Raw genomic sequence first — 16,142 nt, 5'->3', positions numbered from 1 at the left:
TGTTTTAACTTGATCTAAAAAATTACTTTTTTAATTAATACAATTTGGTACATCATCATAGTTTGGTACCAAAAAATGTACAATACAATTTGTATATATAATTTTAGGCTTCTTTCATTTGAAAGCCCAATACACACGATTGATTATTGTGTACAAAAACTTAAAATAACTTCTCAAAACTTTAATTAAATTATAACAAAATTATTTTTTTATGTTAAAACGTTTAACTTTATAAAAGCTTTATATCAAAACATCTCTTAACGAGACACACTTGTATTTTTTTTAGAAATTCCTTCTAAAAATTCTTTTATTCATAAATTATAGAACTAGAAGATTAATTTCATATTTTGTTAAATTTATAAAATATTTTTAAAAAATAATAATAATAACTATTTTATTTTAAAAAGTTTGATTTTAAAATTTTATTTTTTACTTCATCAAAGGACTTGAATAGGGCTCGAGATTTTAAAGGAAAAATCATTATTTATACTTGGAATTTTGTCGATTGTAACGTAATTTTGAAATTTATAAATAATGAAAAAAACAAGCACACAAATTATTGATTAACAGAAATATATTCTTTTCAAACAGAACTGACAAGGTACAAACTAGCATCTATTTCTGGTAGGACATCTACCTTTTTGGCAGGATGGTGCTCACTTCTCGTAACGTGATGAAAATCGTCTGAATTCTTCTGCCTACATAACTGGCTTCTCTGAAGGAAAAAAAATTAGAAATATAAAGAAAAATTATCAGTTCCGTTTCGCCATAAGATAATTTTTCCGATGACAGAACTCAATCTAACCAATTAGTTCCTTCTCTCTCTATGAATTACCCTACAGTGGTTTACTAGTTCAATAAATTTCCGAGTGTAAAATTTACAATTTTGCACGCAAAATAACAAGGGGAAGAACGTTTTTCACATATTACACTGCTCAAAAAACATCCTCCTGATTCAAAAAGAACGATAACTCAGGTATAAAAGTCAGTGTAAAGCCGGGAATTTGTCATTTATAGTCGTGTGTTGTGCATTTACATCACCAAGGCTCCGGGTAGAATCTACTTGACCTTTTGCATTCGTGGATGGAGAATCTCGGAGCGAGAAGCACTTTATTGTCTGTTCTGTCCACCTTCGACCTTTCAAGGAATAATGTTATAGAAGAAACAACCCTCAATTGCCGTCTGGACCTTTTTGCTAAGAGAACAATACCCTAATCTTAAAATAAATTATTACGCGAATTTTTTTCTATACACTAAAATAATAAATACAGCTTTGATTGAGATCAACCCGTAAGTCCATCCTCGGGCAGTTCTCTAACGGGCCTCTTCAAACAAAAGCCACTTTAAATTTACTTACACCATTTACTTTCCTCTTTAATTTGGAGTTGTGGGAGATTAAAAGAGAAATTTCCTCAAAGTAGTTTACTCTACTTTCAGGAAATTCTTGTTCTTCCTCCTGTTTCTTAGATAACTCTGCAACATGTAGGCGTGAGGTTCAGTCTTACCTCATATAATGTTTTCCGTTTCATGAGGCTCTCTGATTTCACGTCAATGTTTTTCGATTTGATACGAGATCCATATCTCAAGCTCAGTTTCTCTTTAAATCATGTGTTCTATTTAATCTGAGGCTCTCATTCCTCAAAATACCTCAAAACTTTTTGACTTTTTGCGAGTCTAGTCTATCTCAAACAACATTTTCTCTTGACGTGAAATTCTCGAGCTCACCCTAAACAATGTTTTTCTATTAATGTAAGCTCGGAATATTACCTCAAAGTTCTCTATTCTATTTCATTTTCTTAAATTTCTTATGAGCCAATTTTGATTTCGATATTTACTTGGCCGGAAATGTATATAAATAAAGGTTAAAAGGGCGTATGAATTTCAATAGATCGTGAGTTTTGATTGGTTTTGAAATTGCCCCTTTCTTATTCAACAATGAAAATCTAAACTTAAGTTCTCGAAGCCTACAGAGAAGCCAGTTTTGTTTCGAGAGAAGTTGTTCTTGAATAATTTGGCACTTTTTTAAGTCGAGTGATCGCGAATTCACTCAAAGTTCTTTGTAGAGAAGGACGGAAATCGATCAGGGCCAATTGAAATTCTGGCCGACCATCCTATAAAATTTCATGTTGAATGGACGATAAAAATCGCGAAGTCTTTGCACAGATGCTGGATGGATGAAAGGGTGCGACCTACCCTTGGTCTTACCCAGACAATGAGGTATAACGCTGTCTTCAGATTTCCACCAACAAGGGAATTTTTTGGTCGAGTTGAAAGAAAAATGCTTCTCTCCGATATACCTCTTCAATCCTAAAAAATCTTGCACTTTGCTCATTTCCAGCACTGGATTGCTGATGAGTCTCTCGCCGCTAACGAAGTGGAATTGTTTGAGTGGGAAGTATTGCAGCCATCTTTCCAAATGTCTGGCATAGACACCGATCTTAATAGCACTCCACGACGTGTCCACTAAACCCGTGGTCCCATTCAAGAATGCCATAGCTTCGAAGGTACCCGCGTCGTGGCGTTTACTTACAGCCTGAGTATAGTCTGATATAGCACGCGTAACGGGATCACGCACCACCACTAACAATCGAATGTCGCGTGACATATTGTGTAGACGAGCGGGAACCTCTGGAGTTACGAAGTAACTAGGCGTTTTTTCTATAGTCATTTGGTGCGGATAGCTTAGTGGCATTTGTTTCCTAAAAAAAAAAAAAAAGAAAAATGACTCATTAGCATTGCTTTAATTGCTTTCAAAACTATTAAAAAAAACACCATAAATTAAAAAAACACAAATAATTTCACGCTGAATGCTAATTAAAACATATGCAAGCAACACATAAAACTGCGTTATTAATAATTGATTTTCGGTAAACTAGCATTAAAGAATTATATTTTATAAGATTTTTTTAAATTTAAATTGTATTGTGATGAAGAAAACATACAAAATATTTGATATTTTTTGAAGTTTGTAACTATCAAATGATACAAAGTGATTAATTGACTGATTGATCGTTAATAACCAGAACTTGTCGTACATACTGCCACTTGATAACGAATCTGAACCGATAAGAAATGGACTAAAACGACTACAAATTCGTATATTTTGATACAATTTTAAAGAATTTTTAATTTAAAAATATAATTTATCACCAAAATCAATTAATACGTCTTAAGAAAGTTAAAAAAAAAAAAAAAAAAGCCTAAGCGAATGCTTCAAGTTGCACTCCATAATTCTTACAAACATTGGTGATTTATGATTCGTCAGAGCCAGATTATTCTATTGTGAGCAACATAGCCACACAACTACGGGTGTCTAATGCAGTCACGTGTTAATGCGGAGGGTGCCACATACAAGTGATTAATCACGCCCCGCATGTCGACAGACGTTTCATTAAGTAGCCGGAGAACGATGGAATTAACTTATCATCTTAAGAGTTAAATGTTTCCAGCTCGCTGTTAAGGGAATTGATGATCGTAGCTTATTTCCGGTTAACTTGGCGTTTTTACACAAGTTTTCAAGATAAAGATAATCTATTCTGTGTGTGTTTTTCATTAAATCACCATGAAGACAGAACCATAGTTTCCGACTTGCAAACTATAAATTTTAAAATCGTTAAAAGTATCCAACAAGAATGGTCTTCTAGAAATTTATAGAGAAACAGTAATTAGATCTGTCTAGATAATTTTATTTACGCTCAATCGATAGAATGTTTAGTGAATTTGGACTAACAACGAATCTACTCCATCTTTAATCTCAAGATAACTCACTGGAGTGAATTGCAACGTGGGTACTTCAGAAGCACTTCGGTAGGAATTTATGCAAAATAATTATAATTAAATTTAATGATAACGATAATACTTAAGTATTTCTGAGTTTGTCATATAGTACTGGTACTTAGAAAAGTCATTGTCCTAATAATCGAGGAGAAGGTTCCAGTCGAACACCCACCACGTTGGGAATTTCGTAGACAAACTGCTACCAGATGTAAGCATATAAATCATAAAAAATAAAAAAAAGGGGAGCTCTCTCGACATAAACGACTCAAAAAAACTGCTTAAAGGAACCGAAGATCCTTTTAGAATTCCATTTTAGTTTAAAAAATATATGGGTATGATTAACAACAGCTGAAAAATGTTAAAATCTCTTATCGCGACACGCGTACATACTAAATGTTTGAATTGTCAAAACAATTTCTTATTAAAATATATGAAAAACGGACGCATTCTTAGAAAAATACGATTCAAAAAAGATTTTTATTTACAATTTTCAACGTAGAATTACTTTCAATTAGTTAAACAAAGCATTAAATCAACTCGGATCATTAGAAAAAGGTTGAGGTGCTGATTACTGGTTCGGATAGTTGAACACTTTAGTTGTATCATAGCCTGAAGGATCTGCCAATTAACAAAACTGTGATAAAATTTTTCTAGGATAACAATCGAGAAGTTTGCCATTCTTGCGGAACGTTTGCTACAGAATAAATAAAATCTTGGCCACTTGCCTAATCACTCATTTGTAAAGTGTTGATGCTTTAAATTTACTTCGAAAAATTTCGAAAAAATTTACAGCTACAAAGAGGATTTAACTACTTTCAAGGATTAAGTAATAAAGAAATGTCTAATTAACTCTTAAAATAAATGAATTTAAAGCAAATTTTGTATTCATTTGGAAGCATTTTTGGTAAAGGACAAGTTAATAAAGTTTGACTTGTTAAGAATTTATTAGAAATTGTTAAATTTGTAAGGCAATTAAGTGAGACTTCACTCATTTTAAAGCACTTAATCAGAATCAAGTCGTAAAGTTAATTGGAAATAGAGTGCGAATGATTGTAAAACTGTCAGTGAAGGTCGTTCGTCACCGCTTGTTGAACACAGTCCACACTAAACATTAAATACAGAGGTTAATGGGAACATCTCCTGCCAACTATTCTTTTATCCCGTTTCAATGAATGAAACATTAGAGAATGACTAACAGCCTTTATAAAACTATTTTCAGGTTAAGAGACCTATTAGAAGATAAGATAGAATGGGTCTCAAACAGGTTAAGTCAATGGACATGGGTTCGGATCTCTATTGCTTGCTGTCCACTTGTTTCCCTATTTTGAAATTATCATTTGAGAATAATGCAAACCGATAGTTTAACTACTTAGAATATGTGGGTGTGGGTTCGATCCAATTTGCACTAAATACACGTTTTCTGTCTCGCTTTGTTTATATTGAGTTATGGTTTCCATAACAGCCTCGTGATAGAAACAATCCTTAATGAAATGCGAAACAACTTAGTATGTTCATGTTCTAAATAAATAATTGATTTTGACAATAAATAATATTCAAATCGTAAATCTTATATATAAAATACATGCCGACGTAAAGGAAGATACCAAAGTGCAGAGTGCATTGCTTAAAGGTCGTAAGTTCGGATCAAATTTGAGATTAATTGTGTTTATTTCTACAGAGACGGCTTTTGATATATTAAATTGTTTGTTTACGCTTTTCATTCTTGTGGAACAGACGGTGTTCGATTGATTAATTCTTTCCACAAGATGTTAAATTTATTGTAAATTAAATTTATAGATCTAGTTTTAGAACATAAATAACGCTTAATACTTTATTGAAGGAAATTCTCGAAGTGTATGCTAGTATTTAAATGCATAAATATTATTTTCCTGGATTTGGATTCGAACCTGCGTCTATGAACAATACATGAAATCCAAACTAATTGCATTCAAATTACGAATAATTATTAATGTTGTGGATTCGGTTCTCACTTTGACATACATTTTCTATTAAAATATTACATTTATTAGACGTCAACATGCCAATAAAATACTTTTAATATAAAAAAATGACACTTATTTAACCATATTTTCATTCTTTTTAATTATTTTAAATAACAACGTACAGTTTGTTCCGTAACAAGTTAATAATTTAATTATGTTTTAAAGCTTTAAAATTGCTCTTTAATTGCTTACGTAATAGAAAATCTTCATTGTCCTTCATTTGAATTAAATTTCTAGGTCAGTGTTTTTGCATCCCTTAATATTACAGTATAAACCATTGAGGTTATTCATCATTCATCATGTTACAAGTTATGTAATTATGAAGCATAAATTATGCGAATACCACTAAGATTATTTTAAATCTGATGGATAAGGTGACAAAGTATTCATTTAGACACTTAAAAAGTCATTTAAATTCTTTAAAAATGAATAATTTGGCCATATTTAAATACTCGGGAAGATGAGCTCTTCTTTTTTTTTATACTAGATAGGATGTTAGATACTAGATTATTTTGATGATAACAATATAAAAAATGTAAATCCAGCGTGTGAGTTACTAAGTTACAAATGGTGTATTACTATAAGATGTTTTCGGATCTTAAACAAAAATAAACATTTATTCCGAATGAAAATAAATACTCTAGGATCAGGCCAACAACTTCATACATTCTATTAAGTTTTTAAAAAGTTTTAAGCTGTTTTATAATCTATTTCTAGATATTTCAGCTAAAAATTTTAAATACTACTGTCAGAAAACTCATATAATAATAATAAATAATGAATATAATTATGAAATTCCTATATAAAATACTTGCCAAGGGTCTAAATCCACGTCCTTTAGTGTGTGACGAAAGGACGTGGGTTCAGATCCTATGTGAAATTAAATGTATTTATTCTTACTCATTAGATGAGGAATAATTATTAAGTTAGATAGGCTATCAACTTTATTGCACTCTATGTAGATTTTTTTCGTTTTAAAGCAATTCTACAGCTTATTTTTTAGATATTTTAGCTAAAATTAAGACAATTTCGTGTCTAAAAACGCAAAAATTAAGCTTGTGACAATAAAATAATAAAACAAAGTAATTATTATAACTATAAATTGCTTTTATAACATCCAATTTACTTATCAGCTCGTTTCACAGCTTATATAACGTAATTTATAGACAATATGTCACATTGCACATCACCACATTACGCTGAACGCCTTTTATTGCAGACTTCAACACGGGAAGTAAAGAACGATGCCAAATTCATAACAACACACACCGAGAACAAAACTCATCTGTTTGGGATGTTCAACCGAGTATGATGACCCCTAAATGAGGTAAAGTTACACCACGCATTACGAGTTATCCAAGATAACCCCCATTATGGCTAATGAGATGGAACACATGAAAAAAAAATAAAAAAACTCGCCATATTAATTCGAAATTGATGATTTTTGAAGTTATTCGATTCGGTCAAGGCGTTTTTTTCAGACATTCAAACACCTGTCGCTCACTCGTTAACACCAGATGGCTGTTCTCACATAAGGCACTTACAAATTATGGTCATCAATATGTGATGACCTTTAGCGGTTGGCATTTCTTTTGTTTTTTTTTTGTAGTTGGCTCACACTTTTCAGTGATTCTCGAATGAGTCATATACGTGTTTAGTTAGCAGGTGTGGCACTCGATTCCGGTAGATATTAATAACACCACCAGCGCAATAGACCGGTCCGTCGACCTGTCTGTCCTCGAAAACTCATAATTTAATTTTTATAAAGTAAAAACAATAATAAATCTTTAGGTGGGACGAAAGACTAAACAAAGTCTGTAGAGTATGATGTAGTTATGTGATTTTTTTTTTATAACTGGTATAAATATTTATACGTGGAGTAGGATAACGTTATCTAAGTTATCCTCTAGTGAACTTTACGGTTCTAGCTTATCTATTTTTTCCAGAATTTTCAATAATACAAGTTTGCACTGTGAAACAATAGAGGACAGATAAGTGACAAACAGTGAAAAATCCCAGATAAAGTTGTACTTTTGTCAACATTTACCTTGTGTGTTCCTTCTTCTCCCTGTTTACAAATGTCTTAATGTCTAGAATTATGAGGTTTCTATATAAATTTATAGAATATTTCTTCTGTCGGTAGACTTTTTTAAAAGTAGCTTATTTGTAAATTTACATACTGATTTATAACATTAAAAAGTTCAACTCTGGTCTTAAATTTACAATATTCTGTAACTAGTCACATGTTTAAATTTCATTTATCGATGAATACATCAATAAATGAAATCTAGGTATCCGTTGATGTTGATGAGACTTTTATTGATTACTGATTACTGATGCCAATATTAGTGAGATACCTAGATTTCATTGACGTTTTAAGACGTCCATTAATGTTAATGCTTACGTTGAGACTTCTATTGAGAGACCTACTGATGCTAGACTCTGGCGGTCTTTAGCAACAGCAGTGATGCCTTAAAACAACATAGACGATAAACCTATTGATGAAGGTATCTTGTCTTCATCAATGGATGAAGATGAAGGCTGCTTGCTGCATATACTATCTTCTACAGCCATCTAGTGAGTATTTAGTAGTCTGCAACTAAAAAGGTATGGAAAATTTAATAGAAAAAAATGGTAATTTCATAAATTTTAACTTTTAACGATCAATTTATAAGAAAAATTTCCAAATTAGAAGTCAGTAAACGTGATGCACGCCTGAACAGTTCAGTTTAAATAAAAGAATTCTACGTAAATATAGGTTTATTAAATTGTTACAGAAAGGAATTCTGCTTCAAATTTTGTCGAAATAATAAAATTGTATAAAAATTTTCAATACAAAAACTTACTTTCTGGCAAGAATCTCGAATCTCAATAAAAATTGTTCTATTTACTCGAAGACGTGCAGTCAAACTTGTGGAGTACCTTCATTGATTTTCGTTCAAGTCGCTCACAAACGTTATTGTGTATTGTCGAAAGACTTTAACCTAAGAATTACGATCGAAGTGCCAAAGCTAGACAGATTATAGCTCTATAAAAGAGGAGATTAATGTACGACGTAATCAAGGAAAAAGTCGGCATCTTCACCCACCGACTGACAATCCTATTAAGTTTCTTAGTACTATAGACTAGGACCTAATGTTTTAGGGATATAGGTATAGGTCCAGAGGGAAAGTTGGCATACTTTATATAACGAGATAGATCTAACCCCAAACAATTACCCAACGCCAACGTCTTCCCGTTTCGTCTAATTAAAGAGGTGCAATTGACCGTGTCTGACATTTCGTGAGGGTTTAGTTCTACACGCGTGACAGAAATCTTTCGCAAAAATCGAATTCTCTAAAACTATCTGACAACCTAACGACAACACCATTTCGGATTTCACTTTTGCGCCTTTCTTATTCACCTCTGACCTGAGGTTTTGGAACCGTGACAGACAAGATGTCTGAAAAGCGCCTTAACGATCGCTCTGCCCTTTGACATCATCCCGAGGAAATCAAACTGACGTATTCGGGTCAAAGGTGAGTCTCGCCTTTCGCTGCGCCACCAAACATGGAAAATTGACTTTCTCGCTAGTTTCGCGCGTGTCTAGTATGATTCTAGTTCTCGTTCCTCGCTTGATTAATCAAAGAATGTGGTGGAGGCCGTAACGTTTTTCTTTCTTTAGACACGCAAATTATACAGAATTGACAATGACTGTCGGTACTTTGCCTAATCATTCATGAACTCTTCGTTCATCTAATCCCTAAACATAAATTTAAACTTGTTCTGCAAAGTGTGCCAAGTCGAAATCCGAGAGCAAAGATGGAAATTTCATACTTTTCCATCTCGCGGATAGGAGGAAATTAGTAAAAAGGCCATCGATTTACTTGGCTGCTTTTCTGGTAAAGTTTGTGAACGAAACCGAGAGAGAATGACGTAATTTGCTTGTAAATTCGGATACGGGGGTACCACAGAAGGACAGGAATAGTTCGGCATTCTCTCTGAAGGAATGTGGACCTAGAAATGTGTCTCCACAAATAAGAAATATGTGTGTAACTGGGGATTTCCATAATGCACCATTGCAATTTCAGACGAACAATTTGGTATTTATGTTAATCTCTGTACAGAAAAACACTCTCCCGGATAAGAAAACACCCTCTTAACAATGCCAAGTCGAATAAATTTTAAAAAATTTAACTCGTTGCAGCATCTTGTTCGTTGATTATCGAAATTAATGGTGTTTCTGTAGGATAAAGTATACAGTACAAAGATTCATTGTAATCCATTTCCTGCAGGCGATAGAGGTGTGAAACTTGAATTCTGCGAGGGAAAAAGTGAGATATGGTTTATCTAGCGTTTTTTGGTCGCTATCTTAGTTATAAAGAGGAAGATAACGGCCGGGAGCAAGATCTTCCTTCACGATGTCCAATACATCATCCTACAAATAGACGTTTCTAATCTCTGTACTTCACGGTTATGCCATAATCTTCGATGCATTACTCAAAAAAACTAAGTTACTAGCATCTGCTACCCATCTGCATGGTCCTCTATGCAGATATTTCACACAAAAATCACGTTTGCCTACTACCTTCTCCCTGATAGTATCTTGGCTAATCAGCTTGTGTTACAAAAGTGAGACCAGTTAACTACTGACTGATAGCTTCTAACTAGGTTTATGCGCTAGTTACAGATATGCTACAGTTTATATAAAATTGAGCATATTTTACACAGAAGCAAGTTTAATTTATACAAAGCTAGCTACATTTTGCATAGAAATGACAATTTATTCATACAACTGATCATGTGTTTAAAAAGGAGCACAGTTTACACAAAGAGAAGTATGATTTCTATAAAATTAAGCATAGTTTGTATAAAAATAACATAATCTATACAAAAAAAATGAGTCTAGTAAATATTAGTTCCAGTAGTATTATACTCATTTTTGAAGCATAGTTTTAGTGTATATTTGTAGCCTTAACTATTTTCAGTCTGCTAAACTAGTCAGTGTATGCCGCATAGAAAACTTAGCTGGAACTGAGTTCATTATTATCGTATAACGTGCATGAAATTAAAGGATTTTTAAAGGATTTCCTATCTGTAATTCACCTTCTAGTACGCACAACTTGAATTCTAGATTGAAAAATCTAAAACATTCTCTTTGTTTTTATAGTGTTTTAAATCCGAAAGTTGTTTTTGCTACATTATAATTTGCCAATTCGATAATAGAAATAATTATTCGAGTAGTTCTTCTCAATCTTTTGACATTACACTAATCAGAAATATGGTTTGTGAGGTCGCGATCTACTGGTTAGAAGACCTACTCCATAAAGTAATTAAAAGTTCTGCAGAAGAATTGAATAAGTAAAGTATTGCAAAAGATAAAGCAGAATGGTGTTAATGGAAAGAATTATTGCCCAGGAAAGAAGGGAAATGGTCAATAAGAAAAAGCCTCTCCTTTCTTCTAATTGCAATTAGTACTGATTGAAGTAGAGTACAGACAAACACACAGTATTAATGATATTTCTCTCTTGCTATTATGCAAATTTTATGACTAATTTTCATATTACTGAGAATATCTGCGAGTGTGACATATGCTTCAGCAGTGCATTACGCTCACAGAAAAGCGTATAAAATAATCAGTTGTCTGTCTAGACGACACGAACAGATAATATAATTCAATTTAAGAATTTATACAGTAATGCAGCGCTATAAAAAAGCAACATATTTATGACCTATTTAGGGCGATCAGGTGCACCTTTAATTGATGATGAAGAACTAATAATGGTAGAAAATCATGCAAAATTGTTATAGCGTGCCCCTGTACAACAATTCTTTCAATTCGATCAGCTTTGTTAGAGGTCATTTACCTGTTCTACCTTTTGACAGTGGACTTGAAGGGGATTTCATGTGTGTATGACTTCCTCTCATAATCAAAGATTGAGGTCAATAATAAGAAACAATCCACGAGAACTCGCCGATAATCGATCGATTTAGACCAACTAGAAACCATTTTTTGGTGCCAAATTACAAGCGAAATTCTAAATTAATCTCTAGTAGAGCTCGTAATGGCAGTTTTACTCGTAGCTCGTACAGTTTTATGAGAATTTTAATAGTCAGACAGATGTAACACGATCGTGTAACCTAGAATCATTGTACATAACACAAAATCGAAGGAGACTTTGCCGTAAACTAAACAAATTTGCATACTTTAGTGCGTAGACAGGTTAAAAGTACATTAAATTTAGTTTAAAAATAAACATTTTGCTTTAAATTATTCAAAAACTATTCGAATTACTAATCTATTTTTCCATAAAGAAGCATTAAAACACTCGATATAGATGATACAAAATGGGAAGGAATTAGTAAAAAAGAATCACTAAATTGAGCCATATAAATCATTTTTTTAAGACACTAAAGATGTAATATTTTAAGAAAAATAAAGTATCAGTAATAAAAATTAATTAAAAGTGATGAATATATCATATTTATGACTGGACAGATGTTACTTTTCATGTATGGCCTCTAAATTGAACACTCTTATCGAAGTGTTGGCACGAATTCAGATCGAATTTCTTTCTCTAGACATTCCGACAACAAAGAACTTTTTAAATTTTTTTAATATAAATATCCGTAGTAAAGAAAAAAGTAATTTATATATTCTCATTCATTGGAATGTTTACTACGAAGCCATTATTCCGTCTGGGACTAGGAAATGTTACGATATACACAGGGCGACCCAAAAGTCAGTTAACTATTTCAAGGACTAAATTGATGGATGTCTTGTCTCCTAAACTGAGTTTATGATTCATATTCACCGGTGCTTGGATAACTTAAAATAAAACGCGGTTAATTGACTTTTGAGCCTCTCCATATAACTTACATAGGCCTATATCTTTATAAAATGAAAGGTTTATGTAATGTTTTTATCAATAAAAATATTTTTGGTTTCAAAAATGCCAAAAAAGAAAAACAAAAATAACTTTTAGTAGCGATTAAACAACTAATAGACGTTATAAATGCTGCTTTTTAATTTAAAATAATAATTATTTTTTCTATAAATTATCAAAAAAGATAATTTTATTTGCCTATTAATCCATAGCAACCTTTGTATTATCTGTAATATAAACTTATATCTATAGAATCTATAGACATGTGTAATGTATATCGTTACGCAATAATTCACTAAAAAATCAGCTTTTTTACTTTTTATGAAATTCTAGGAATTAATTTAAACATTTCTTTGAATTAAAATTGAAGTTATAGTCGATATAACTTCATTAAAATGTATGAAACTCGACGTTAATCTGGAGTCCTATTTTTGATCTTTCTGTTCTGCTTTAAAAGAAATTCGTTCAAGTATAAACAAATTGTAAAAACTTTTTTTATGTCATCCAGACCATTCTCGGAATTCTATCTTCTTGTTTTGATAAATAAATTCGTCTACAAAAAGGAACATAAAACACATTCTACACCATACTAATCCTCATGCCACAAATGGAGTTAGAAGACGAGTAACTTAAATTTAGTTCTAGTACATTCTAGATTCTACAGGTGAGTTACATATAAACGGAAAAGAAATTAAAATAAATTCTGGGTTTTTCTGTGAAGAAAAAAAACTCAAAATTTCTATAATAAATCGATATATAAATAGGGTCACAAGACATATTCCATACTCTACTAATCCCCGTGCCACAAATGGAATATGAGTTACTTAAATTAATTCTATTCCATTCTACGGGTGAATTGTCGATAAATTTAAAAATTGAAAGTAAACTCACGGTTTCTGTAAACGAGAAACTCCAATTTTTATAAAATGTGCCTCACAGAATTCCAATTTTTGTATGACAAAACTTTGCAGTATCCTATGTAATATTTGTCTGTTCAATTGAGCACCTAAGCAATACCAATCCTCAGCTTTTGTCCGGAGGAAAAATGGATAACTATCGAATATAAGAAAAATATCGCTTCCACATCTCGTCGAAACGAAGAAAAATATCGATTCTCACACGATTGAATCAGTTAATGCATAGAGTTTATAGAAAGTATTCCATATAATGTATACATCTTTATCGTAATAACACTTCAAAATATTGAATAAATAGAAGTAAATATAATCTTAAATTATTCTCCAGAATATAAAAAAACATAAAATATTTTACATTATTTAACAGAAAATATTAAATTTGATTATTCACACTTTACTTGACATGAAGGTTATATTCCAAGTAGAAAGATTTGTGTAATTCTCTTCGTAATTAAATAGCCTATTTATGCTCGATTTTGCAAATTTCAAAGAAAAAATTTTTTAAATGCATTTAATCTATTTAAGATTTGTTATATAAACCGATCCAAAGGATATAGAACATCCTATAATCTTGCATGTAACGTAAATCAATGCGATTATCTATACTTCAACGCGAATAGCCTGTATATTCTGCCTAAGTTTTTTTATTTTTTTTTTTAGTTTCTCATTAATTAACACTTAAAATAATTTAAATAAAAGCATAAATTTGAATTTTGCTGTTATTATAAGTGCTCGTTTTAATTATTTTCACATAAATCAGTATATACAAAAAATCCAAAATGACACTCTAATAATAGCATCCTTAAAATCCATTTTTTTCTTTAAAATAATATTAAATACAGTTGCTTTTGCATTTACGAAGAACTGGGTTTAATAATAATCCCAATTCATTATTTTTCTAGGATAATTCTTAACTTGACAGTAATTAATGTACTGGCGAATTAAGAGTTATACTATTACTTAAAACTGGTATGCTGAGTAGTGTAGATTAAGGGTTGTTGAAACCTTTAATCTACCTTTTACTCTTTTATTCTACTATTCTTCAAATTATAGGAGCAATAACAAAATACTACAATAGGAGTTCAGTAGCTTACAGAACAATACTATTATAGAAGTAATAGTAGTTTAGGGACTTGCAGGATAATCCTTAATACATTATCTACCATTATTCAACAATATATACAATCACAGGAGTTACTGGCTTAAGGATTAAATGTTAAATTAGTTTCTCTAAAGTGATCCTTAACCTTTTAATTACTCTAATATACACCAGAGCATCCTAAAATAGCGTCTAATTACCTTAACCATTAAAGCTTATCTAAGTTTTCAAAGTTAAATCTAAATTCATTTTCTACTTGTCTAGCCTGTTTCTATTATGATAAGCCTTTTTTTGTGTAAATTTGAACAATAAAATGGAGGTAATTCTTCCGCATGGATGCCTCTTTTCTCACCTCTGCCGAATTTTTCGCACCCTCCTACCTGTTACAGGACCCATTTTTTGCATTCGATGAAAGGGAAGAATACTGAGGAGAGAATTCGCTCATTGTTATCAATCGATAGAGAATTAGCCTCGGAACGTCGCGATTAGTTCCGCTTTTGGAGCCTTAATTCGGGACGAGGACAACTCGTCCCATGACCACAAATCCAGATAAAGGGAGGTAAACGAAGAGGAACCGCATCCAGCTGCACAGATCTCTAATTGCCGCGTGTAGAACGACACCTGGTCGATAAGGGAGGTGCATTTGTAATCCTTACACGTTCATCCTTTTTTTTAAATGGGCAAGGTTCTGTCGTTGATTCAATCGATTTTGGTCCAATAGCATTGATTCTTTTTAATAATCGATAGAACGTGGCGTTACGAGAATGAAAACTACCACGTGGATCTGTCAGAAGGGCTTGTGAACCCTTCGACTGATCCACGTGGTAAGTTACACGCTTCAGTTGTGAGGAGGAGTTAACTGAAACAACTCACCTATACCATTCCAAGCCTTTGTAGTAGTACCTGTCGAAGAAATGCGGTTCCGGACCGGGAGCCTTAACGTCCGGGTGTAGCCTGAGGTATTCGAGGAGGGCTCTCGTCCCACCTTTCTTCACGCCGATGATGATCGCTCCGGGCTGGCGACGTTGCAACCCCGCGCCTTTTTTAACCGCTAGGGCAATTTTGTCGTCGTAATCGTCCTGAGTCTGTCGACTACGCCGATGAGACGATAATTTGCGACGTACTTCGAAAGCTTGCCGCGTAGGAGCCGAAATTTCCAGGTTCGAAGGCTTGTAGTGGCCATTTGAACCTTCTTCGTTACGGCTAGCGTTACGATAGCACGTCATCTGTAGATCGACCACGACGTAACACAGCAAAAGACACAGACAGACGGTGAGGAGCAAGGTCCTGCCAGCCGACCCACTCCTGTACGGTTGCCTTTTGTGATGGAGCATCACCGAGCACCCGACCTCGGAAACTTCATCGCTCCTTGTTCACGTGCCGCTCTTCGACGTCGACTCCATTTTGAAAGTTAAAGAGTGGATCTGGCTCCGGTCGTTACTGCAGCAACACTGCTATCTGGACGCCGACAGCGCCTCCG

At 32.9% G+C, this 16,142-nt stretch overlaps 1 protein-coding gene across 1 annotated transcript; it reads right to left on the bottom strand.

The window, feature by feature from the left end:
• Positions 1–825: 825 nt before the first annotated feature.
• LOC111621555 (heparan sulfate glucosamine 3-O-sulfotransferase 3A1-like) lies at positions 826–16,142 on the bottom strand. The gene is made up of 2 exons (XM_023363727.1): positions 15,536–16,142; positions 826–2,699 (listed from the first exon to the last, which is right to left on the bottom strand). Exons 1-2 carry the CDS (start codon positions 15,994–15,996, stop codon positions 2,081–2,083), a joined length of 1,080 nt encoding a protein of 359 aa, XP_023219495.1. The 5' UTR covers positions 15,997–16,142; the 3' UTR covers positions 826–2,080.

This window comes from Centruroides sculpturatus, unplaced genomic scaffold (assembly GCF_000671375.1).
Source record: "Centruroides sculpturatus isolate CEXI.00-Female unplaced genomic scaffold, Cexi_2.0 scaffold299, whole genome shotgun sequence".
NCBI classification, from domain to species: domain Eukaryota; kingdom Metazoa; phylum Arthropoda; class Arachnida; order Scorpiones; family Buthidae; genus Centruroides; species Centruroides sculpturatus.
Note: the sequence above shows the minus strand (reverse complement) of the source record. Positions and strands in the feature narration are given on the sequence as shown.

Coding starts and splice junctions, on each gene's coding strand:
- LOC111621555 (XM_023363727.1), bottom strand. CDS start 15,996: ATGCTCCATCACAAAAGGCAACCGTACAGGAGTGGGTCGGCTGGCAGG. Junction 2,700..15,535: donor AAAGGCTTGGAATGGTATAG/GTGAGTTGTTTC, acceptor TTTTTTTTTTAG/GAAACAAATGCCACTAAGCT.